The 23964-nt window shown below is 40.3% G+C and overlaps 2 protein-coding genes across 3 annotated transcripts; one reads left to right on the plus strand and one right to left on the minus strand.

The window, feature by feature from the left end:
- Positions 1 to 6854: 6854 nt before the first annotated feature.
- On the plus strand, positions 6855 to 8149 carry LOC149827663 (CDPK adapter, putative (DUF1423)). Its single transcript, XM_090018549.1, has 2 exons — positions 6855 to 7376; positions 8069 to 8149. The coding sequence occupies exons 1-2, from the start codon at positions 6855 to 6857 to the stop codon at positions 8147 to 8149; spliced, it is 603 nt and encodes a 200-aa protein (XP_089874675.1).
- A 12543-nt stretch (positions 8150 to 20692) lies between these two features.
- LOC149827664 (uncharacterized) lies at positions 20693 to 23005 on the minus strand. 2 transcript variants are annotated; one of them, XM_090018202.1, is made up of 2 exons: positions 21178 to 23005; positions 20693 to 21021 (listed from the first exon to the last, which is right to left on the minus strand). In XM_090018202.1, exon 1 carries the CDS (start codon positions 21901 to 21903, stop codon positions 21193 to 21195), a length of 711 nt encoding a protein of 236 aa, XP_089874328.1. In that variant the 5' UTR covers positions 21904 to 23005; the 3' UTR covers positions 20693 to 21021; positions 21178 to 21192. The 2 variants fall into 2 exon arrangements, with proteins under 2 accessions (XP_089874328.1, XP_089874327.1); XM_090018201.1 differs by having other exon boundaries at positions 20693 to 21024.
- Positions 23006 to 23964: the final 959 nt, after the last annotated feature.

Here is a 23964-nt window from a genome sequence, read left to right on the forward strand (position 1 = left end):
CTGAAGTCTCAAGATGTTACTGCCTAAGAGCAGAAACTGTGCCCTCGTTTACAGTCTTAGGAAACTTGCCAGGGTCCAAGTCACCAAGGGCGTGTTAAACTGTCCAATATTACCGTTGATAGCATATGCTGAGCCATGTGTGTGATTGAAGAATACTAGAATTTAGGCTCTGTTTGGGAGCAGGATTTGAGAGGGAGATGAGAAGAGATAATGATTTGCCGAATCCCCTAATCCCCGCTGTTGGGGGTTGGGGTGGTGGGGTTGGGAGATGTGTTAAAAACAATGCTTACACGTGAAGAATGAAAATGGTATATGTTATCTCATTAGAAAAAAATACAAAAGTATATGTGTACATCTTTGGAGAAATCCCATGATTTGTGGGATTTAGAAACAACAAAAAATAACAAAATGAAAGGATAAAAATATATTTACAAAAGAACGTTACACAAATGCTGACTTAGGCAGATTGGAACTTTCCAATTTGATTATGGATCAGCCTTATCCAGCTGATCTTATCTCCTTGTTGTGCTGACTTACCATTTGCTGAATCCCCTTATCATGGTAGATTATCATGATTTACTAGAATTGTTAATCCAACGATTTTCTCAAATCTTGACATTTCATCTTTATCGTTAACATTCTCCCTCAAGTTAGAGCATGGGGATTTAACATGCTTAATTTGCTGACCATTTATTTGAATTGATCTTTTCCAACGGCTTTGGACAAAATGTTGCCCCTTTGATGTTTGTTTAAAATGAACTTAGTACATAGAATGCGGTTTTGAATTCTTTCTTTAATAAAATGACAATCGATATGTTTAGTTTGCTCATGAAAAACTGGATTGGCTGCTATGTAAGGCCAATTGATCATCGCAATATAAGTGAGCGAAAACCAAGGTCACTGAGTAGATATTTCAATCATGTGGATGCAGCTGCCATCGATCGATAAATGTTGCTAATCTTGACAAAGACAAACCTTCTGCTCTTGCTCGCAACAAGACTATTGAGACTCCTCTTACCCTAGAGAAGCTGGCCCAAATTTTGCTAAACCTAAGTAAAGCCAATGTCACTTCATCTACCTCTCTAAATGTTTCAGCAGTCTCAAGTAATCCCGTCTTCCTTCTTTCGTCTTTGAGCACTCCTTGGATTGTGGACTCTGGGGCCACTTGTCAAATGATGGGATCCATTTCCTATCTTCACAATAAGGAAGCACCACATATGCAAGGACCGGTTATCATTGCCAACGGGATACTCATTCCCTTAGAAGGGGTTGGAGAAACCCATTTTTTTGAAAATGATGTTGTTAGCCAAGTTTTGCACATGCATACACTTGCAACTAACTTGTCAGTAACAAGGATCACTTAGTCGCATAATTGCAATGTCATCCTCTCGCCCACTAACCTGATATTCCAGGATCGGCTCACCTAGAGGAGGATTAGTGAAGGGAAGAAGTCTTGAGGTCTTTATGTGTTAGATCAAGGAGAAAAAGCTCTCATTTCGACATGGTTCACTTCGACGTTTGGCGCCGGGCTCCCCTGGAGGCCCATTCAGGGTACAAATACTTTGTGGCATTCATAGATGACTTCTCTAAAGCTACATGAGTACAAGGTCTTGTCTAACTTCAAGGAGTTTTATAATATGGTTGAAACCCAATTCTACTAAAAAATCAAGGTACTTAGGACAAACAATGGCATTGAGTACATTAATGGGTCCTTCAAGGATTTTGAAACATGTCACAGGATTGATAACCAGATCATCTGCATTGGGGGCACCCTGACAAAATTGGGTCGCAGAACACCTTCTATAAATGACAAGAGCCCTGTTAATTCAAATGAATGTACCAAAGATTTTTTGGAGTGATTCTATTGCCACTGCCTGTTATCATGTTAATGTGCTTCCCAGTAAAAAACTGGAAGGATGATCTCCCCTTAGAGATTTTGAAGAGAAGGAAAATTTTCATTGCGCATCTTCATACCTTCCGATGCGTTGTGTATGTTTGCACTCCTCCTTAGGGGATATATAAATTTGGCTCCAAACCTTCCAAATGCATATTTTTTTTATACTCCTATAACAAAAAGGGTACAAATGCTATGACATTGAAAACAAGTGACTATTTCCAGAGATGTTAGATTTGATGACCAACGGGGGGTTCCACTTGTCTGGTAGGAGTAACTAGTGCACGTCACCTTGTGTTGGGACGTTGCATATTCAAAACCCAATGTTAGAGTTGTATAACTGGTAGGGGTCTGCCTAACCCAGCTTGCCTTTAAAAAAAAATGTCAGCTTTGATTAGGGGACTGCCTACTTTTAAGAGAGAGCTGTCAAATGACTTTGGGTGACAGTAGGAGACTAGCAGTGGAACCGTTTTACCCAACCTAAGTATTTATGGCGACTTTCTTACTATTCAAATCACTGAAAGTACAAATGGAAATAATGACCTACATCTGGATCCACCTCTCTATGAGCCCACACCAACAATTGAACTGATGACACCCATCAGCCCGAGGAGATCTAACCATGAAAGACATCCTCTCAGTCACGTGATTTCATAACCTATAATGCCATTACCCATTCCATTGAGAAATGTATTGCTTATGATAATTTCTCAAAGGAATTCTTAGCTTTCCTAAGCCACATATCCTCCTCATATGAACCCATCAATTAGCAAGAGGCTTCTATTGCCTGAAATTTAAATTGGGTCAGCTGGCCGACGTCTTCACTAAGGCACTCCAAAAGGCTCAATTCTACCATATTCTCAGCAAGTTAGGTTTGTATGACTTGAGGGAAAGTGTTGAAAAGGGCGATCATAAGGCACCAGTTTAGGAGGTTGCTACAGGAGTCAAGGTAACCAGTTTGATTTTGGACCTTTTTCATAGTTAGCATATCCTCTAAATCACAATGAAAGGGGAAGTGTTGTCTCCAGTTGCTGATTTTGTGGGATGAGGATATACCTCAATGGGGAAGGTGTCTTGCATTTTGGGATGGCCGGCCCATGCCCGTTTAGAGCTTGACCCATTGGGTTTTAAGTAGGGGCCGACCCGAAGATGACCCAATACATTAATAAACGGGTCGGGGGCTCAGGTTTGAAGAGCAGCCCATGACCTGACCCAATGGGTCAATGTTCAGCTACTTGGTCCAGCCCAACCCAAACCCATTTGTAGGTTATTTTCAAATGAAGTTCATAAATTAATTTCTACAATTCCAAAAGCAATGAATTAAATGGAAAGATTAATGCACCCATCTAATTATATTTCTATTTCTATTTCTCATATAATCAGTACAACTAATTAGGTAAATAGTAATAGTCACCTCATCATCACACTCCAACTTGTTTACTAACTTGTCACTGCCACAATCAGATATCTCCTCTGAAGTTGCCTTGTTGGCCATTCTTGGAGATCGTCCAGTGCTCAACTCTTCATCAGAGCTCAATAAAGCATCTCTGTCTTCAGATTTCTATCTCCAATTGTTGCTGGAACAGGAAGATTGACTGCCTGATTCATGCTCAGGCATGTCGTCCAGCAACTTCCAATTGCATTTATCAAATGATTGACAAAGTGCAATTTCACTGCTTTTAAAAGTATGCAGGCCTACTTCCTTACCATTTGATGATGAATCCACAAGGTTTGGAAAAGTAGGCAACATGCTGTAAAACCTTGAGGCTCAAGATGACACCAGCTCTGACAACTTCCATGACAGGTGACTCACACAGGTCACTTAAATCGTCTACGCTTCCTAAAGTGGCATAGGCTCCATGTGGCTGCAACAAAAGAAATACACAATCAAAGGTCTGCTAAAAGGAGTAGGGAATAAATTCAATTGAATATGTCATAAGGTGTGAAATAACTTATTTAGTCCTCTTCACATTGAAAAGACTTGTTCCAAGTGCTTTCAATTAGACACCAACCAGTCCCAGATAGAAATAATCAAACTTCAATAACATTTTGAATGTTAAAGTCTTAAAGACTACATGATGTAATTTGTGACAATCACACTGAAAATTTGTATCAACTTGCTCTAAACTATGCTCTATGAAGAGCAAACTCACAAATGGGATGCAAAAGACATGAACATATAAATAGAACTGCCAATAAAACTTCATAATTGAAAGGAGAATTGTGTTTTGTATCAAGGAGTGCTGTTGACCACACAATATCGTCATCCACACTTTTCCATTATCTGTCCCTTGGTGCTTCCTCGAAAAAATTTACTGATCACTAGATTGTTACGTTACAGGTTTAAGAAGCTGCGGAAGTACTCTGCTTGAACATGCCAAATTCATGAACTTGTTATGGACTATAATTCCATGCACCTTAAATCTAAGATAGTCAAGGAAAAAGAAACCAATAGAATTGAATTACAAAAGGATAACAATATGATTGCAGCACTGTTTGCTAAATGCACTCTGCCTGCACATGCCAAATTTATGAAGCAATATACACTATGTTTCCAGGCATCTTAAATGTGAAAATGAATTTTTAAGGGAAAAAAACTAATAGAAAATGGCAATATAGTTGCAACTTGGTTGTTTATTGCAACCTATCTCACCACCACTCTCTAGCTTCTAAAGGTATCATCAGTGAACGTGCCTCTGCTAGCTAGAAAGGTACAATCTTCAATCTAAACATTCAAGTTCATAGGGTAGAAATATTCTATAGATACCAAACATGTCCTCATTGGAGAACAAATAGACTATTTAAAGACAGTTTTTTGCAAGTTGCTTGGAAGTAATTGTGCTTAATTTAAGTGCCTCAGATGTTATCCAGTTAAATTTTTCTAGTCAAAGAACCCAAGAAATCTATAGTGCTATAATGAGTTTCGATTCTCTCAAAGCATGACAAAGACCCACCTTTCTGTGTTTATGTTCTTCATATTTACTAGTGATAAAGTTTATTCACATGAACTTGGTCAAATGCTTCATAACATCTAAATTCTCCACAATGTTACAATCGACAGATAAAGAACAAGGCGGAGAAAAAGATTAGAGAAAAATAATGGAACCACCTCTAAACAATCACAAAAGCTAAGGGAAAGCTTCGCTAGGCCTGAAACATTGCTAACACTCACAACAGTGCAACCCCAACAGTGAAAATGATGCAATTAACATGAATCACAGCAGAGAGAGACAGAGAGAGCATCAAAGAGATAGGAATGACTGACCTGGCAATCATATAGAAGATGGAAGAAGACTGCAGTTCTCTCAAGCATGATATCCGTCTCATCTGTGATTTTTCCGTTGTGCATAAACGCTCGGAATCTGGTTACATTGGCTAACTGTCTCATCAACACTTCCATTCCTATATAATACCTTCTTTTGTAAGTGGCCGAGGAAAGCAAACAAACTACAGAAGTTGGGTACCGAATTCTGACCAAAAAACCTACGGGATTATCAAATCCAATGCTACAGTAAAGGATTAAATAAAAGGATCCATAGAACAGGGGGAGGGTGGAACGAAAAGTTCATATGTTCAAGGACACGGTGGACGCGCGGAACGCCGTCTGCCTCGTCCAACGTTTGTTGAAAGTCGTTGTTCTCAGCGAGATTTTTGTCTGAATCATGCTGGGAACAGCGCATCAAACATACCCCAATAGGACAAACCATTTTTATGAAACTGTTTGGTTCTGTTATAACAAACCACACCAGTCTGACTCAGAATTGAACCAGTTCAAAGGGTTTATTGACCGGTTCAGGGGTTTATCTTACCATGGTTCCTCCATCCAAAACTTGTTCCCACTACTTTTGAACCCGAATCCAACTCTTGTTTTTTGTTCGAATTTCTTTTTTAATCAAATCTAGAACCAATTAAACCAAACTCAATTTATTTTCTTTGGCCTTTTATTTGATCCAAATCCGAATGTGAACGTCTCAAACCCAACCCATATTCTTAGCACATCATATCCATTTGACCCAGTTGGCAATACTTGGACTTGATTCAGCAGAATTGGATTCAAGAGTCCTTGCAGCTAGATCTTTCTATTTTGGTTCATATAATGCAGATAGATCAATTTGGAATTGGTTTGCACCAGCCACCAAGGAGCAACAGAGTTTGTATGTTCCTTTTATTTAGATCACTGATAAAATGGATTCTTCCATTGTCAGCTTACCTTGATCAGTACTCAATAGAATCACACTAGTTGGAGATTACATCCCTTTCATCATTTGTAAAGGCCGATCATAACTGGAAGAATTCTATCAAAGGTACAATTCTATCAAAGTTTTTGAATACATCTACAAAATTATTTAAATTATATGAGTCCAATTTGGGTCGTCATTTTCTCAATCCAACATAACTCGGACCAATTGGTACGTGTCAGCTCAGTTGTAGGTAGGGATGTCAATCAATCAGATTTTATTCGATATTCAAATGAAGAATTCAGTTTAGTTGAATTTGGTAAGCCAAAACCATATCTAATTATAATAGGAATCAGATATGGTTTTGATTTTGTTTGCTGCTGAATCTGACAAATATCTGAAAAGCAGATCTGGTATAAGCTTTTCACCGTTCAAATCCTTTTAGCCCACATCCTATATTAGTCAGACTATTGGCCACATCTGATCCGAATCCAAACCGTTTACATCCCTAGTTTCAGGGGATGCAGATTGGGTCCGGTGGAGATGCTGGAATAGAAAGTATTAAGGTCAAATCGGACCGGGTCATGTATCTATAAAAAATCATAACTCAAATTGAGTCTAGATTTTTATATGCATATCCAGAATTTGTTCGGTTCGATCCACTACTAAACATCGATCCGATCCATTCAGTCTCCTATATAACCTGGCGGTCACCCATTTTCTCCCTCCATTTTGCCTTGCAACTCTCTCTCTCTCTCTCTCTCTCTCTCTCTCTCTCTCTCATGGTGGATTCAGAATGCAAAAACCCTAACGAAGCCCTAGCTCCGAGGCACAGGGTTTGCCGGGTAGGCAACGCTTCGTGCTCCCCGCGGATCCCTCCGGTGACGGTGGAATGCGACGTATGCTGTGCGGAGCCCTCCTTCTGTCTCGACTGCTCCTGCGTCCTCTGCGGATCCCCCGTCGACTCCTCCCTCGGTGGCTGCCGCTTCATTCGGTGTGAGGCTCGCGTGGGCTGCAGCGTCGGCCCGGTCTGCGGCCACGTCTCGCACGTCCGGTGCGCGATTGACTCGCGTACCGGCGGCACCGTCGAGTCCCTTGGCCTGGACGTCGAGTACTACTGCCGGCGTTGCGATCGGAGGACCGATCTCACCCCCCACGTCCATAACATGCTCCGCGCGTGCCAGGCTTCTGGATCGAGTGAGGACGTCGAGGAGGTTCTTGGCTTGGGCTTGGGCCTGCTCAGGGGGTCTAAGAGCTTTGCGGAGAGGGGTTGGATCGCCGTCATCGAAACGGCATTGAAGAAGGTAATGGTTCTTCGTGTGTTTGATCATTTCTTTTGGTTGTTGTTTAATTTTTTGATGTTTATTTCGTCCAGTATTGGATGAAATACTCTGCACTTTCTTTTGTTTGAGAATTTGTTTGGAATCTGGTGTTTGATCGATCTTCTATTCTTAGTTCTTTGAGGGAATTATCGAAGAGTTAGGTGAATGTTTTCCTTGATCTTTTTCTAACTTTGTGGAATTGTTTTTGTGCGGTTTGTTAATAGCTCGTTGATCTTTAGCGTCAGATATTGCATTATGTTATTTTATTTTTGCTTTTTAATTTAATATCTTATAGGGCTTGGTGCTGTTACGGAACACTTTCGAACAGTTTTTCGAGAGCTGTAATTATGAAATATTTGATTTGAAATGTATTTTTAATGGTTTCTTTGATTGGAAACTTTAGGGTGTATCGAATTGTCAAGAGAGATTTTGCATGGTTTCGTTTTCTTAGTTGTCCATTCCTGGTCAGGCCCGCTCCATAGATTAGGTATTGCATTTTCCATTTCCGAGTCGCTATTCTTATGGTTGTGGTTTTCCAACCCTGTTTGCCACAACCGTAGCGTCGCATTCACCAACAGCGTCAAAGTGAGACGGTACAAGATCGTTTGACCTCCTCCATCCACATTGATTTCTCCTTCTTTCTTGTTTTCTCTATGTTTTTCCATTTGTTACAGGGAGAAACCGCCCCCAGGATTAGAGACCTAGTCACTCTAGCTCTGCCTGCCATACTTAAGGTCGCTGTCCTGATCACCTAAAACTCAGTGGCCTTACCCCTCTCCCCCAGGTAGTCGCCAAGCTTCGTCTTGCGGCGGGGGTGACGCCCATGGGATTTGAACCTAGACTGCCCGCCTAGTGGCCTAGGCCCATCACACTGTACCAAACCTCACCTGGTAATGGTTTTGACGGCCCTCTTCTTGATCACCCTAACATATCTCCTTTGACCTCCCATCTCTAACCACCCCCCAAAAAAATTGAACCAAGGGTAGACTAGTCCTCGGCCAAGTGGAAGGAAAGTCATGTTTTATTCTGTCAAGCCAACATACAAATTGAATTTCTCTAGATACAATGATCTCTGCCCAATTATTACTCGATTTAGCCTATGTTTGTCTCTATCTATGTCCAAGTCGATCAAGCAATGGTGTTTCTAGATTTACTATCGAATCACAATAGATTGGTGTTCATGGCAATAGTACTTTGCCAGAATTTTTTGACCAAGTTGTGAAAGCCTTTGCTACTATTGCGGTGGTGTCTTGTATGTGTCCAAGTTTATCTGATACTCGCCTGGTCAGACAAGCCAAGAAATTGTCTTTTGTTTCCAAGGATGATTGAATCCTGTGGTTTTCACTCAGAAGCTGTAAACTGTTCTAAATCTGTCTTATATCTTCATTGACTAATTTGAGTTGATTTGCTAATTGTTATCTGAATATCAATTGATTATTTTTGACTAAAGAGAGAGGAACGAAGAGTATTAAAAGTGGTTTGTGGAAAATGAGGCACCTAAATGATGGTGTAAAAATGTTCCGTAATGAATCTTTTGATGATGTTTGCCTTTATTGTGAATTTATATAACTGAGTGAATTTTGTAGTTTTAGAAAATATGAAGCCTATGACAAGGAATCCAAGCAAAAATTAGTGAAGCGCATCTGTGTTTTATTTTGTTCTTCATAGGACCACTGGTTCCTTTTTCCAAAGATATGTTTGTCTCATTTTTAGGGTTTGTCAGCTCAAAGAGGGGAGGCCACTTGATGAAGTTTGGAAACTGGAAGACAGAAGCACTTGGCTGATGTCAGGTTCGTTGGTTGCAACTTTAGATCTTGTTCAATTCCGAATATTTTTCATAGCATTTTAGTTGTTCACCTTTTTTTCTTCTTCAAGTACTTGGAATGTGTTATTTTTCTTTTTTCCAAAGTGAAAATATATGAGCTATATATTTGCTTGATGGCAGAAATTGGAAAACGGGTTAAACAGTCTCTCTCTCTGGTTGGCTGTTTCATCCCAATGTTTTATTTATGTTTCAAAAGAAGTATTGGCTCAACTTAGGCAAGATATGCTGGTCATTCTTTTTTCTTTTTTCCCTTCTCTGGTGGAGAATATTGTTGGGGCTGCTTTTTTGGAAGTTCTACAATATATGCTTAGTTTTATCAACTTATAAGAAGTGGGTCGGGCTTATTGTCTGTGGAGGTTTGAATATAGAAAATTTTGTAAGATCTTACTACTGATTTTGTGATACAAACACTTCAGTGAAGAACATTCGAGTGGTCAATCAAGAAAAAGTACAAGCAGAACCTCAACAGAGCTCTTCAACTCATCAAGAAGTAGCAGGTGAGTGTCTAAAACCTTTAAAGTCGAGGATTATTTGAAGGCACTTCATCTCTACAAACATCTTCCTGTTGACAATTTTGTACAAGAGAAAGCTTGTCCATGCAAAACCTAAGTTATGATTAAATAAAATACATATGCAGTAGAGTTGCAAAATTGCCGTCTCATTAGTGTTCAATATTGCTGATGTTTTCTTTTCGTTTTTTTCCTTTAATGGGGGACTGATAAGCAGGTAATGTAAAGTCTAATTCTGAACAGAGCTGTTTGTCACCTGAGAAGCCAAGAGGGAAGACTCCTCGAAGATTGGAAAAGAAGCGGAAAAGCACATAAAAACTCAACATGGTTCTTGTAACTGTTGATAGGACGGAAGGATCTGTCTGTATCAGCTCGCACATGGATCTTAGAAGCTGAGTTGAAGAAGATTGATGCAGATTTTTCGGATGAACCTTTGAATTCTGACACTCGAAACTGAATCGTTCACACCTCAGGAAAGTCACAGTAAGGAGACCAAATAACCAAAAGAAAATCTCTTTCATTTTTTGCCGTAACTAAAACCATACGTAGGAAATTGAAACCCATTTAGGTATACTTCATTAGATTGATTGTTAGTCTCAGTTTTTTTTACCTTAGGCAAACCATACATAGGAATGTGTCCAGGTATACTTCCTCTTCAATTTTCACCATAACCATACCATACCATACATGGGAACCCATTCGGATATACTTCAATCGTTAAGGGCACATTTGATGGCTCGTCCCGTGCATCACCCAGGATGAAACAGACATCGATAACATATTTTTTAACAAACATTCGACGCTCCTTCCACCACGGCCATATACCTTCATTATTTTCGTTTCCTCTCCCTCTGTTACAAAAAAAAACTAAGTTGCCTCGACGGGTGTTTCCCGACACTCTTTATATTTATATATATATCCGTGAAGGACCTCCTCAGCCCTTATTTCAACCCCTTTGGCTAGTCGTCCTCTGGCCATCCACTGGCCGGAAACTGATGGCGTTTGCTGCCTTATTGGCCTCTTTGCTTCCAGGTAGATACCTGTCGGTTTAAATCCCTCATGCCTTGGTGAAAACCCCTAACCCTCTTCCTGAAGAGAGCGAGCCTGCATCGAGCTCAACCCACCCACTGCAATCTGGGTACGAACTCCTACTGTGCTCTTGCTTCTCCTTTTATTATTGTCTCTGGCTGGTTTTCATTCTCCTCCTATCGATTCAAATGGTTTGTTTTGTTTACGTCTCTTCGCATTTGGATGCCGAATTTCAGTGAGTTTCGGGGGAGGATTTGTGAATGGCAGTTGTATTCTTTTCGAAATTTATGTTGGTGTGATTTTGTACTCTTTCTTCATGTCCCCATCATTTTTTGTTGTTAATTGTGAAATCTGTGCTTTGGTTAGGGCTTGTTTTTCTCATGGTTTTGATTTTTTATACAGTTTTGGTTATTTTTGATAAATTTACAGAATTAGGGCTAATTGTGGTATGATTTTTTGTGGGGTATTGGAATTTGGTTGGTTTCTTGGGTTGAAATGGTACAAGGTAATTTGTTTCAGTAAGATGAAAATTCCATATCTACAGGTTGCTAACGACTGTACTCGGGCGGGGGACAGCGTATCAAACAAGCTGTTGTGTTAGTAAATGTTGGTTTGTGGTGGAAAGAATTTTGGCCAAAAATTAGATTTTCTTGATAGAGATTGTTGAGGGTTTTTCTAAAATATTTTAGGAATGCTGGTCTCTTAATTCATCTAATGATTTTAAGCTTTTGAAGTACCTTTTAAATAACCTGCAGTTATAATATGTTCTATGGAACTCGTAATTAGATCCATATCTGGGCCAAAAATTTATAATAAACTCGGTAAAACATATAAAATGAACGGACCCGGTCATATGATTCTGACCCATTATTAATGACTGTCCAAGTTCGCACTTTATCACAATGGACATTTGGAACATAGCATTTTAGTACAGTCCAAACAAACATTGGACTTGGTACAGTTATGGAACGATTTCATTTAATCCTTGACAAGCCTTGAAACATGCCCTAAAGCCTTTGGCTGAACAAATAGGGCAATTTCTGAATTGCATGGTGTAGGCATCAACAGAATTAAAGAGTTTAGTGATATTGAAGATGAACTCAAATCTTATAATTGTTGAAAGAAAATGGTCCTTTTACTCCCCCCTCACTTGAGAAACTTTTTTTTTGTTAAAAGTAAAATTGAATGGAATTCAAGTATGGCTTCTTCTCAATTTCTCCATGTCCTTTTTCTTAATCAGTATTTTGGAGTTTGCAACATCGTATCACAATAAAGCTAGATTTCTTGTATATAGACATACAATTTGGCTGGGAAATCATCAGTTTTCGAATCTATGTCGGTTTTAGTTCTAGAAAATAGATTATATCGCATTATGTCATTTGTGCCCAAAAGAGTAGCTGTCATGGGCTGAGGGGATGAAACTATTTTCAGCACCAGTAATGGTGCTGATCCAGACAGCCTAGCAAGAAGAGAACGTGCAACATCCAATTGGTTGAAATTAAAATACTTGGTTGCGTTATATGCCAAGAAAATGTTAGGTTCACTTTTAAAATTCAAATTGGTAAAGCATATTTTTGTTATTTACTAAAATATGTGTTTTGACTTTTTGTTTTTCTTCAAGACAAGAAATTTGATCCTTAGGGCGTGTTTGAATAGCGGGACACACCCGAGCTGGACTGACCGGTCCATCCTGGGTGAAGTCCCGTGTTTGATACGTGGGAACCAACGGGTCCTTGCTGCATTATAAATCAGAGGGGACGACTCACAGGTCCTGGACAAACACCACCTGGTAACGTTTTGTTTTTCTTCAAGACAAAAGAAACTTGATCCTTAGGGCGTATTTGAATAGCGGCATGCACCCAAGCAGATACTGACCAGTCCATCCTCGATGCAGTCCCGTGTTTGATACGCTGGAGCCAACAGGTCCCTGCTGCATTATGAATCAGAGGGGACGACTCACAAGTCCTGGAGTCAAACGCAGCCTTAAAGTAATTATGTATTTCGAAAATCCCGTTGCTTCTACGAGCCTGTTTGGATTAGGGGTGGCAATTTCTGACACGACCCGCCAACCCGACCCTTAGGCGGGTTCGGGTTGGGCTTAAGCCAACCCGTTTAATAAATGGGTTGACCCGTGTAACCCGTTTATTAAACAGGTCGGGTTCGGGTTGGGGGTATGCCAACCCGCCAACCCAGCTGACCCGTTTAATAAACGGGTTAGGCGGGTGGGTCAACCCGCCAACCCGTCTGCCAACTCGCCAACCTGACCCGCCAACCCGACTACCTGCCAACCCGATCCGTCAACCCGCCAACCTGACCCGTGAACCTCAAAACCCGTTTACCCGACCCAACCCATTTATTAAAATGGGTCGGGTTCGGGTTGAGGTATGCTGACACGCCAACCCGACCCGCCAACCCGACCCGATTGCCACCCCTAGTTTGGATGCAAATCCAGAAATTTAATTTTCTGGTTTTCTATCTTCTGAATTTTTGAAGCTTCAGTTTTTTACAGTTAAAAAAAAATGCAGTGTTTGGCTACACTTTAAAATGTGAAAATAATAGCCGGATTATAATTTTTCCCTTGTTTGTCTGTTTTATTGAATCTCTGAAATCTCTTCAATGAGGCAGCTCAGAAAACCCTAATCCTAAACCTTTTATTGAGCATAGCTCTTATCAAATCTGCTTTTATGGGGGGGTTTGCCCTTATACCCATCCTTTGCCGGAATCTGGCAAGATCACAGGATTCCATTGGTTCTGTGTGCAACTGAGCCTTTACATTCTCCCTCAGCTATGCATAAACTAGAAGAGAGGGCTCAACGAAGAGAGAGAGAGAGAGAGAGAGAGAGAGAGTTGAGGGGGTGGGGTATGCTTGGGAGTTGACAGGGAGGAAGACGACGGACTATGGTAGGCGGTCATGACCCCATGTTTTCAGATAAAAATACTTTAAAAAAATTTGTTTTCATAAATCCAGCTATCTATTGGATTGACGAATTTCATGGTTTTTTCAGAAGTCTGATTTTTTGCTATCCAAATTTCAATAGCCAAATATCCAAAAAAATAAAAATAATTATTTTTTCAATATCCGATTTATCCAGATATTTGGATCTAACCAAACAGACCCTAAAGATGTTTTAGTTATTTCAATCACTAACATTACTTGGTTTAAACTTTAGAATTAACCAAACCATGGAAATGTGCCCACATGCATCAACAAAGACAAGGTTTCTTTCAATTGGCCATTATTCACTAGCTGCAACATTCTTTTTGTTGACCAATTCTATTGTTGATTACTCTCTCTCTCTCTCTCTCTCTCTCTCTCTCTCTCTGAATGCATGTATAACCCGTGGATGTCATCGTTATTGTCCCCACCACAGCATGTTAAGGCCTAGATGGGTAGTGTGTGAATCAGGACAGGGGGGTCCCTTTGATGTCGTTCATCCATATTGATGTACAACATCAAAAGACCATGGATGGATAGCTCATGCCTCACGTAACTCATAAAAAATAATCAGCACCATTGATGCTTGCAATGAACATCCATAGAATGGAGACAAAAGCAACAATCATGGTCTGTTGATGACGTTCATCGCCGTGGATAAACAGCATTAACGGGACCCCTAACAGGTGCATCTAACCTGATCCGCACTTAGATCGGTGTTATTGCCACGGGATCAATGGTTATGACTACTTGTAGCATTTTGGCATGGAATATTACTTATGGGCTGCCAAGGATTTTATTGTTTGCATCAAAATAATGTCATCCTCATTTATTTAACAGTGTTGGTTCATGCATGTTCTCGGTTGTTGTCATGTATTATCATAATCATGTATCATCATCATGATATTGTGTCCATGATCATCACCCCTCCCGATATTGTCATTGAATTGTGTTCTCAAATGCATGGGTGAAACAATCGTCATGTCAGCCATGCTAGGCTGTTTCTATCACGCATAAGGTGCTACAGCCCTTATTAGGATCCTCAAACTTTGAAACCAAAGTAAGAGTCCAAATCCCCCTTAGCCGATAGGTAGGTGGCCTCTAGCCCAAGCTCCTGCACCCGGTTCTTCCTTGGATTCCGGTTCATCTTAGTGCTCTTAAACACCAAACACTTACGATTGCCCTAATTACAGACATTCTGACCTCCCTTGGCCACAATTGTCTGGGTTACAACACAAAATGCACGCTAAGTACAAAGATCGAACACCTACAAAACACAAACTGCACATATGGAACACAGTACATACACTGTTTCTGCACACACAGTCACAATATTGTCTCCCAAAATACAAACAATTTCTTGGTGTAAATTGGTACAGAGACTCGGTGTATGACGGTAAACAAAGACAAAAAATGGGGCAAAACAGATCGAGTAAATCTGAAGATATGCACATGCAAACTCAGCCCAGAAACAAGACTGTACATTCTACAGAAACCCTGTCACCACTTGTGACTTGCCGGAAAAATCGGCCAATTGTGCTCAACCTCTGCAACTTCTACTGGCGATTCTTGAGCCAAATCCTTCTACACCCTCTTAAACCTCTATGGACCAAAAATCAGCTCATGCACAAGGTAAAATGGTCAGAATTAGCTTCCAAAACCGATGCTGTCAACTGAGCACAGGTACAGAACAGAGTGCCGGACAGATAGCCAGAAAATTCACTCTCGTGCTGAATTCCGGTCAGATCGGGCTCCAACACCTATACGCACTTCAATAAATCTATCAGAATCGCTCGCCCAAACTCCATCTGGACATGCCGGAATTGTCCAAATAAGTGGCCGAAAATTCTGTGCTACAGAATTCTACCGAATTGTAGAGATCCACCATGGAGTCACCGGAAAATGGGCAATCCCCGGCTACTCACCCCAAGTCCAACTATGACAAACTCCATATAGGGTCTAGGGACCCTAATGCACGTGATCCAAGTGGTGGATCGTCGGAACTCGCCGAAAATTTGCCGGAATGTTCAAATCTCAACCTGAACGACTAGCCGAACTAGAGAATGACATGAATCACTCGATTTAGCTTCTGATCTAGGTGATTTATCAGGGAAAACGTTCATTTCTCATAGATCAGAGCTAGATCTATCAAGTAAACACAGATCTACAGTGAATTCAATAGGAAAACAGGTAGAACGAGAACGGAATTGCCAAATCTACCTTGATCTAGCCGGCCGTAGTAAGGATCTCTCTCTACTTTGCTCAATCTTCAAGAATCGACCTATCTGAGCTTAGATCTCACGTGAATAAAACTCCATAAGTGTGAATTAGGCTTTAGAGGTGTCGTTGGAGCTAGATCCACCATGAATTGGGGTTTGATTGCCGGAATTCTCCGTAGAGCTTGCCAATTTGGAAGATCCGTCGGCGGTAATGAGGAGCACTCTATAGAGCTCAACTCAGTAGCACACGTGAGCTCAACTCCAACTCTATCTCAGATCTGAGTTTCAGATCTCTAGATGAGAAGTAGATGAAGAGCAAAAGAAGAGAAGAATTAGGAAGAAGTAGAAAAGAATCTAAAGCAAAAGAGAGACCAAGGGAGAGAATTTATTTCATTTCATTTCATTTGGCTAAATTTGGCGCCAATGAGGTTTTTAAAACCATGAGTTGGATCTTGGGCTGAGATCCATTTTATGCATGATCCTAAGACCCAAACAACCTAATACACTCTTATTCTAATGAAATGCATGAAAATTTACATGAAATTCAAATTCAAACAAGCATAAAAAGTCAAACTAGCTTGGAGATTAAGGTTTGGGCAAACTGAGCACACCCTAATCATGCATGAGTCCAGTGAGGCCGTATCAATCCACCACGCTTTCTTTGGCTTGCCCAAACCTCAACAATGTTTGAGCTCACATGCTCATATGTCACCCAATTAGGGGGGTGGTACCTATAAACAACCTCAAAGGGGTTATTTTGATGCTCTCATGATAGCTAGTGTTATAAGCATATTCCGCCCAAGAGAGATCTTTGGCCTCAACCCTTGGCGCCACTTCGGTTTGCTCATCTGTTTGAGGAGAAAATATTTTTTTCAAAAATGGCTGATAAAGATGGGATCTCTACGACATACGATGATTCTTGGGCGCCTATGCAATTTGCCCAATATTTCATGAAACCCTTCCGATTAGATGGAGTAGTCAACCAACAAAAGCTAAGAAGTGTGCAGACTTAGTGAGGCGATGAACTATTACATATATCACTTGTGATAAGGAGGTAAGGACTCAATGGAGCCTATAGAGAAGTCTTGCTATGCTCCTTTAAGAATAGGCAAGGATGTGAAATGTCTTGAAGTCTTTCTTGTCTCATATTTATTCTCTTGACATGCCTTGCATTTGAGTATGTAGTCCTGTACCATTTTTTTCATGTCTTTCCAAACAATTTTTTTCTTTATCCTTTGATAAGTCTTGGATATTTCCATGTGTCCAGTACTTGGAGTGCTATAGTATTCATGTAGGAGCTCTCCCACAAGCTCACTACTTAGTGGTATCCATAGTCGACCCTTATAGTATAGTATATCCTCTTTTAGTGGGGATGGCTAGTGGGATCTCTTGTGAGGTTTTCCGCAATAGCTTGGGTCTCACTATCTTCTTTTTGGTGAACATATGCTCTACTACCCACATTACAAGAAATGGAGGAGATCACATAAAAAGAACCCGCTTGTTTGGCTCCCTGGTCAGTTTCTTTCTCTTTGCCTTTAAGGGTGGCAATTTGTACATCCAATTTTGAAAGGCCTTGAGAGCTTCCTTTGCCTCAACTTCTCTATTGTTCTTAGGGCATTGGGCCCTTAATCTAACCATTTTGGACCCCTCGTCAAAACACATCTCCATGTCCTTGAAGTTTCATTCAACTTTCCCGATATCGCGGAGCCATGACATTTCAAGAACAATGTCAATTCCCTCATTGGCAAGAGGTAGAGGCCAATCTCAAAGGCCGAGTCTTGAGACTCTTATGGATCCTCACTATCAGTTTGCTTTTTGTCCACTACAATGAACATCTTCAACCCTTGGCATTTGTGATCCGAATGTCATTTCTCATCACACTCTTGTCCCTTTTATCATCTATTTGAGCCCTTGTGAGTCTCTACCCTTGATTTAGACTCTTTCTCCTTCCCAAAATGTCTAACCGGTTTGGAAAAATTTGACTTCTTTAGAAAACATGATTGCTTTGCTTGGTTGTAGCTACTCTCAACCAACTTTTTCTTTTCCTCAACCAATTTGGCCACTTTGTAGGCCTTTTCAAGAGTACTCACATTGGCAGCCAAAGACCTCAATAGGTAACTCATCTTTGAGGCCTCCCACATAAGACCCACACAAGGTCTAACAAACCACATTAAGAACCAAAACACATAGTTCTTCATATTGAGTCTGATATTCCTCCAATGTACCGTTTTGTTTGAGTTGCTTAAAGGTCACATGATGGTTCACAAGAAAGGTAGGTCTAAACCTCTCAATGAGGGATTGGACAAAGTGTGCTCAATTTGGTTTGCCACATACCAAACTCAACCAATGATACCATCTAAGTGCGCTACCCTTAAATGGGCAACTGCCATGGTTGGATTTGTAAAGCCATTCGCATGCATCCACACCATCAAATGGAGGGAGATCGATCTTCACCTTGAATCCAAGCATTGCCTCATAGCCGTTTTCACCCAAGTATATTGTCTGGTTGTCATGCCTGGTATAGCCGGCTCTAAGAGGGGACACCAAACCCATTTGTATGGGCACTCTTGCATCAATTGGGGGCTGATCAACCTCTGGAGATGCTCTTGTTGTCCTCATCTCTCTTAACTCGTGCATAACTTGCTGCAAAGCTTGAGTCATGGAGTTAGAGAGCATATCAATTTTGTCCTCGAGTTGCACTTGCAATCATTCAACCATGGACATTGTAGCTGGTTCATAGGCTATTGGTACATCACGTATGCTAGCCATATCCTCTGATATAGACTTAATTTGAAGCCCCAAAGATGCTCTGATACCAGCAGTTATGGACCTACTAGGATCCAAACTTTGAAGCCAAAGTAGAGTCCAAATTCCCCTTAGCCGATAGGTTGGCTTCTAGCCCAAGCTCCCGTACCCCGATCTTCCTTCGATTTTGGTTCGCCTTAGTGATCTTAAGTACTGAACACTCACAATTGCCTCAATTACAGATACATTGACCCCTCTTAGCTACAATTGGCAGGGTAACAACACAAAATGCACACTAAGTACAAAGATCAGAACTGCCAGATCTACCATGATCTAGCCGGCGGTAGTAAGGATCTCTCTCTATTTTTGCTAGATCTTCAAGAACAGGCCTTGTTGAGCTTAGGTCTCACATGAATGAAGCTCCAGATGTGTGAATTAGTCGTCAGATGTGCCATTGGAGCTAGGACCACCGTGAATTGGGGTTTGATAGGCAGAATTCTCTATAGAGCTCCCCAATTGGGAAGATCGCGGGCGGTATTGAGGAGCACTCTATAAAGATCGACTCAATTGAGTGAGGAACACAAGTGAGCTCAACTCCAACTCTATCTCAGATCTGAGTTTCAGATCTCTAGATGAGAAGTAGATGAAGAGAAGAAGAAAGATAGAAGAATTAGGAAGAAACAGAGAAGAGTCTAGAGGAGAGAGACTAAGGGAGAAAATTCATTTCAAGCATGAGCCAAATTTGGTGTCAATGGGTTTTTAAACCCATTAGTTGGATATTGGGCTGAGATCCATTTTATGCATAATCCTAAGACCCAAACAACCCAATGCACCCATATTCTAATGGAATGCATGAAAATTTACATGAAATTCAAATTCACACAAGCATAGAAAGTCAAACTAGCTAGGGGCTAAAGGCTTGGGCAAACCGAGAACACCCTAGTCATGTGTGGGTCTAGTGAGGTGGTATCACAAGGTGCTAGAATAAATCTATTTTTTTTGTTCATTTTTGTATTTTTGAATTATTATTTTTAACGCTTTGTTTTGGCGTTAATTGAAAAGGCTGATTTCTTTACTTTTCTGTAGAATGATGCTTGATAAAACAGAAAGTTAAATCTATGAATGAAGAAAGTGAGAAAAGAGTAGCATCAACTAAGTAACCAAGAAAAAAGAAAAGCCGATACTCCTATTTATCATGAGATGATGAATTTTATATAGTTCGCAACATAGTGACAAAATCACTATATAATTGAAAATATCAGGAAAAGTAAAAAGCCTGATATGATGACACCTTGGTGAGTCACTAGAATAATGAGAACTAATGCGTGAACCACGATATTCATGGAGTTTTGGTTCTTTTCTCTTAAATCTAACATGTGATCTATATGCTTGGTTCTATAAGGACCAAGTCTTGAATCATCTGATTATGATGCATAAACAAGATTTTTTTAAGGCTTTAAAATAATCGGCTCATAATCTTCATAAATATTTAAGCATACAAAAATCATATCTTTTCATCGAAAATACACTATCCAAAAAATGATTCATAGCAAGTTCACCATGCCAAACACATCTACACGGTTGGATTTGCGTTGAAAATGCCCAGTTCATATGATAATTCTCATATTCTAGTGACTTGCACCTTGATATGTCGAAAATGTCATGATCTTAAGGATATTTTCAATTTTGGTGTGTTTCCACCATATTGTTTTTCAACTGTATTCTACTGCAATAGATGAAAGAGCAGCATCACATTTTCAACGATGAAGAGAGATTGCATGAACAGAAAAAGGTCAAACACCCGACTTCAAAGAGACTAGATGGCTATTCATATGACGATTGTTGAAACCATAGTTGCAACTCTCATTCTTGGCAAAAACTCACATTAAATTGGATTTTTCTGGGTTTTAAAATCAAATATCAGGGAAATCTCGGTTGTGCCTGATGGCTGAACCACATTGGCTGATGAACTTTTAGGGCATAACCAAGATCTATTAGGGAAATCATACTTACCCACAACAGAGAATGAGTCAAAGTTGCATTTAGCACCATGGGAGTGGTAACGTTTAAAATAGGCCAATTTCTAGTTTGTGACACAACCAGTTCAACTAAATTTCAGATACAGATAAGGAAAGAACTATAGAGAACTGAGAACACAATATTTCATTGTTTAATTGCAGGTTTAATAGAACCTTCCCTGAAACGTCCTAACCTGCTTCTTGTGTCCCAAAATTCCACCTGCTTTTGTAAAGACAGCATTCAACTGGTGCCTTGACTTTTTTTAAGTTGTGGTGACCACTGTATCAGTACAGCGATTTAACACAATAGCGCTGAGAATAAATTGTGGTAATCGCAGGGAGAGAAACTACTGCAGTAGAAACAAGCATGAAATTCAGTAATTACCAGATGTAAGTATTCACTTTAAGCAACAAACACATCAGAAAATGATCATATAATAGGCTCACAAAAATGAACCAAAGATGAGCATAACTTCAAGACTCAAAGAGAAAACAGAGCATACTCGAAAGAGATGCTACTATACAAGAACAAGTTGCTGAACCCCAGAGCAATTTGCGCTTCCGGCGTTCACTTTGCAATCAAATTCCTGCAATTTGGAGAATCCATTAGCCGATGCTCCTCCACCTCCACTTTCCTGCAAATTGGCCAACCTATTCGTCAATGCTCCTCCACCTTCACTTCCATTACCACTGCGAATCTCCGCATCGGGCAAAGTTTCACGTGCATCATCGTTTCCATTAGGACCATCTTCTTCTTGTTCACCTTCAGCACCACTGTCATCTGAAAACTCTGAACTCTTTGGGACAGTCACAATTAGCTCCCCTGCTATATAAGCAGCGCTAGCGAGCTCCAGCCTAGTAGACGGCGGCAGCCTAAACCTCCACAGATCCAATTCCATCTCGTCTAACGACAATTCGAGCATGTTCTGACCCCGGATCACGATCTTAGAAACACCAGGGATGATTTCCACCAAATGCGCTTCGACATCCTCTGTGATCTGATCGGTGAACAAAGCAAACCTGAAGCAATCCTGATTCTCTTCCACCGAAACATCCGCCTCCGAATTGAATGGCAACTCCAAGACCCTGCTGAAGATATGCGGGAGCCGCCTGAGCTTCTTCTGCCTTCCTGTAATGGAGAAAGAAGGCAGCCCAGCTTCAACAAGGGCAGCATTGATATCGTAATGGAACGTTATGTTCCGTTTCTTCGGAGGAGGGGGAGCCTTCATTATCACCAAACTCGTCCAAAATCCCAAAACCAAAGACCCTTAATCAGAGATACCCAAATTCACAACAAAATCCTGATCAGAGGAATCCCAATTCACAACAGAAGTCTAATCACAGGCACCCAGTTCACAAACAAAACCTAATTTGAGACCCAATTTTCAAAATAACCCAAATATTTGGTGAGAACCACTCAGTGTCACAAAGGAATCACCCATGATACCCTTTCTCCAGATCTCTAGAAAGAAGAAGCAAGGTTCCAAAAGAAACCCCAACAAGGAAGACTTTGTTTTCTCACCGAGTAGAAGCCCTAACCCTAATCCCAACAAGATAAAGATATCTACACCCAAAACCCTAAACTTGAAAAAAAAAAACCTAATTCAAACCCAAGAAGAAGGAAAATTAGGACAACGAAGCAGCAGACCAAACAATGGGAAGGAAATACAGAATATATCAATCCGCAGAAACCACTAAGAGTATATGCAATGCTTATCACAAAGCGACCAAAAATGAAACCAAATCACCTCAAGATGAAGATCATAAGAGTGACTAAAGAAAAACAAAAAGAAGAAAACGCGATTTACCCGCAAAAATCCAAACCTGAAAAACAGAACTTCCTGAATTTTGTATATCTAAACAAACTAGTAAAACTCGAAACACTAAAGTCTGTAACGGAATCAAATACTTTCTATCACGGATTTTGAAACAAACAAACAAAAAACTCACACACAAGCAAGAAATTAACACCGAGATAGAGAGAGAGAGAGAGAGAGAGAATGGAATCAAAATCCGATCAAAATCCTGATTATGGCTAATCTCAGAAAGATAAAAACCATAGAAAAGAATCAGAAACAGAGGGGGAAATTTTTCTCGGTCGATTTGAAATCGGATTTAGCACGAGAAGACCACGAGGAACTTTTCCCGACAAAGACCCAACAGGGCGATGGAAAAAACCGCACTTTCGTCGTTCTGTTGCTAAGATTTGGGGTGTTTTTTCTGAATCGATGGCGTCCCGATCAGACGATGTGGATTGAAACGATCGATCGATTCACAGAGGAAAGGATGGAATCAGAAGGCCCCGAACAAATCGATCAAGAAGAAACTCAGAACCGAGACAACAACGCGTTAAAATTCGAGGGAAGGAGTCGCATATTTAATCCCCGCTATCGAGAGAGAGAGAGAGAGTATAGAGAAAAAATTACAGATAGCCACCTAAAACTATCGTATATTTAAATAACAACTAATGTTTCAGTTATTGCTTTTGGCCTACTCCCGCAAAGCGAAAAAATGTCGTTTTTCTTTTTTATCTTCCTTCCCGTTGTGTGTGGCACGGAAGCATTCAACAGTGTTGCACGAAAGAGCAACAATGCTATTTTCTTTTCTTTTTTTGAAAGGCAAGCTGGCGTTAGTCTTACAATTATACTATTGGGTTTTGAACCTGCAACGTCTCAACACAAGGTGACATGAACTAGCTGCTCCTACCAGACAATAAGCAAAACGCTTTACTACTCTTTCTGGTTTTAGAAAGATAAAAAAAGATCTCCATGAAAACCTTTATTGAGGCGAAAAGCTACTCTGCAAAGCGGAGCGTTTACTAAATCTTTTAACACAAACTGCATTGCCATCAGTTATTTTAAAACTTCAGAACAGAAATCGATAATGAGAACAACAATCATTTTCTTTTAAGACCAAATGAGTTTTTGAGACATAAGTGAAAAAAAGCAAGCAGCTAAGTGTAATAACCAAAACATTTTGCTGTTTTTGTAATATCTGACGAATTATGTAGTTGTTCGAATAAATAAAAAAGTTTAAAAAGCATGAAAAGGGCACTGTTGATCGCTTGTCTTATTGCTTCAATGACGAAATTCTCTGGCGAAAAGGGAGATCAGATCAAGTGAACGGCTAAATCACTTTTATTTGGCATCGTCACTGTCCACAACGTACACAAAGCTTGTAGGATGAGGCAATGGACGGTGAAGTCACCCGATTTGTTCTTCAAGAAAGGGTGTGGCTTCTTTTCTTTTTTGGGGAGTGGTTACGTGAGCGTCCCACCTATGCAGGTTTAG

The sequence above is a fragment of the Nuphar pumila genome, chromosome 10 (assembly GCF_984573655.1).
Source record: "Nuphar pumila chromosome 10, dmNupPumi1.hap1.1, whole genome shotgun sequence".
NCBI classification, from domain to species: Eukaryota; Viridiplantae; Streptophyta; class Magnoliopsida; order Nymphaeales; family Nymphaeaceae; genus Nuphar; species Nuphar pumila.

Coding starts and splice junctions, on each gene's coding strand:
- LOC149827663 (XM_090018549.1), top strand. CDS start 6,855: ATGGTGGATTCAGAATGCAAAAACCCTAACGAAGCCCTAGCTCCGAGG. Junction 7,377..8,068: donor TCGAAACGGCATTGAAGAAG/GTAATGGTTCTT, acceptor CATTTGTTACAG/GGAGAAACCGCCCCCAGGAT.
- LOC149827664 (XM_090018202.1), bottom strand. CDS start 21,903: ATGAAGGCTCCCCCTCCTCCGAAGAAACGGAACATAACGTTCCATTAC.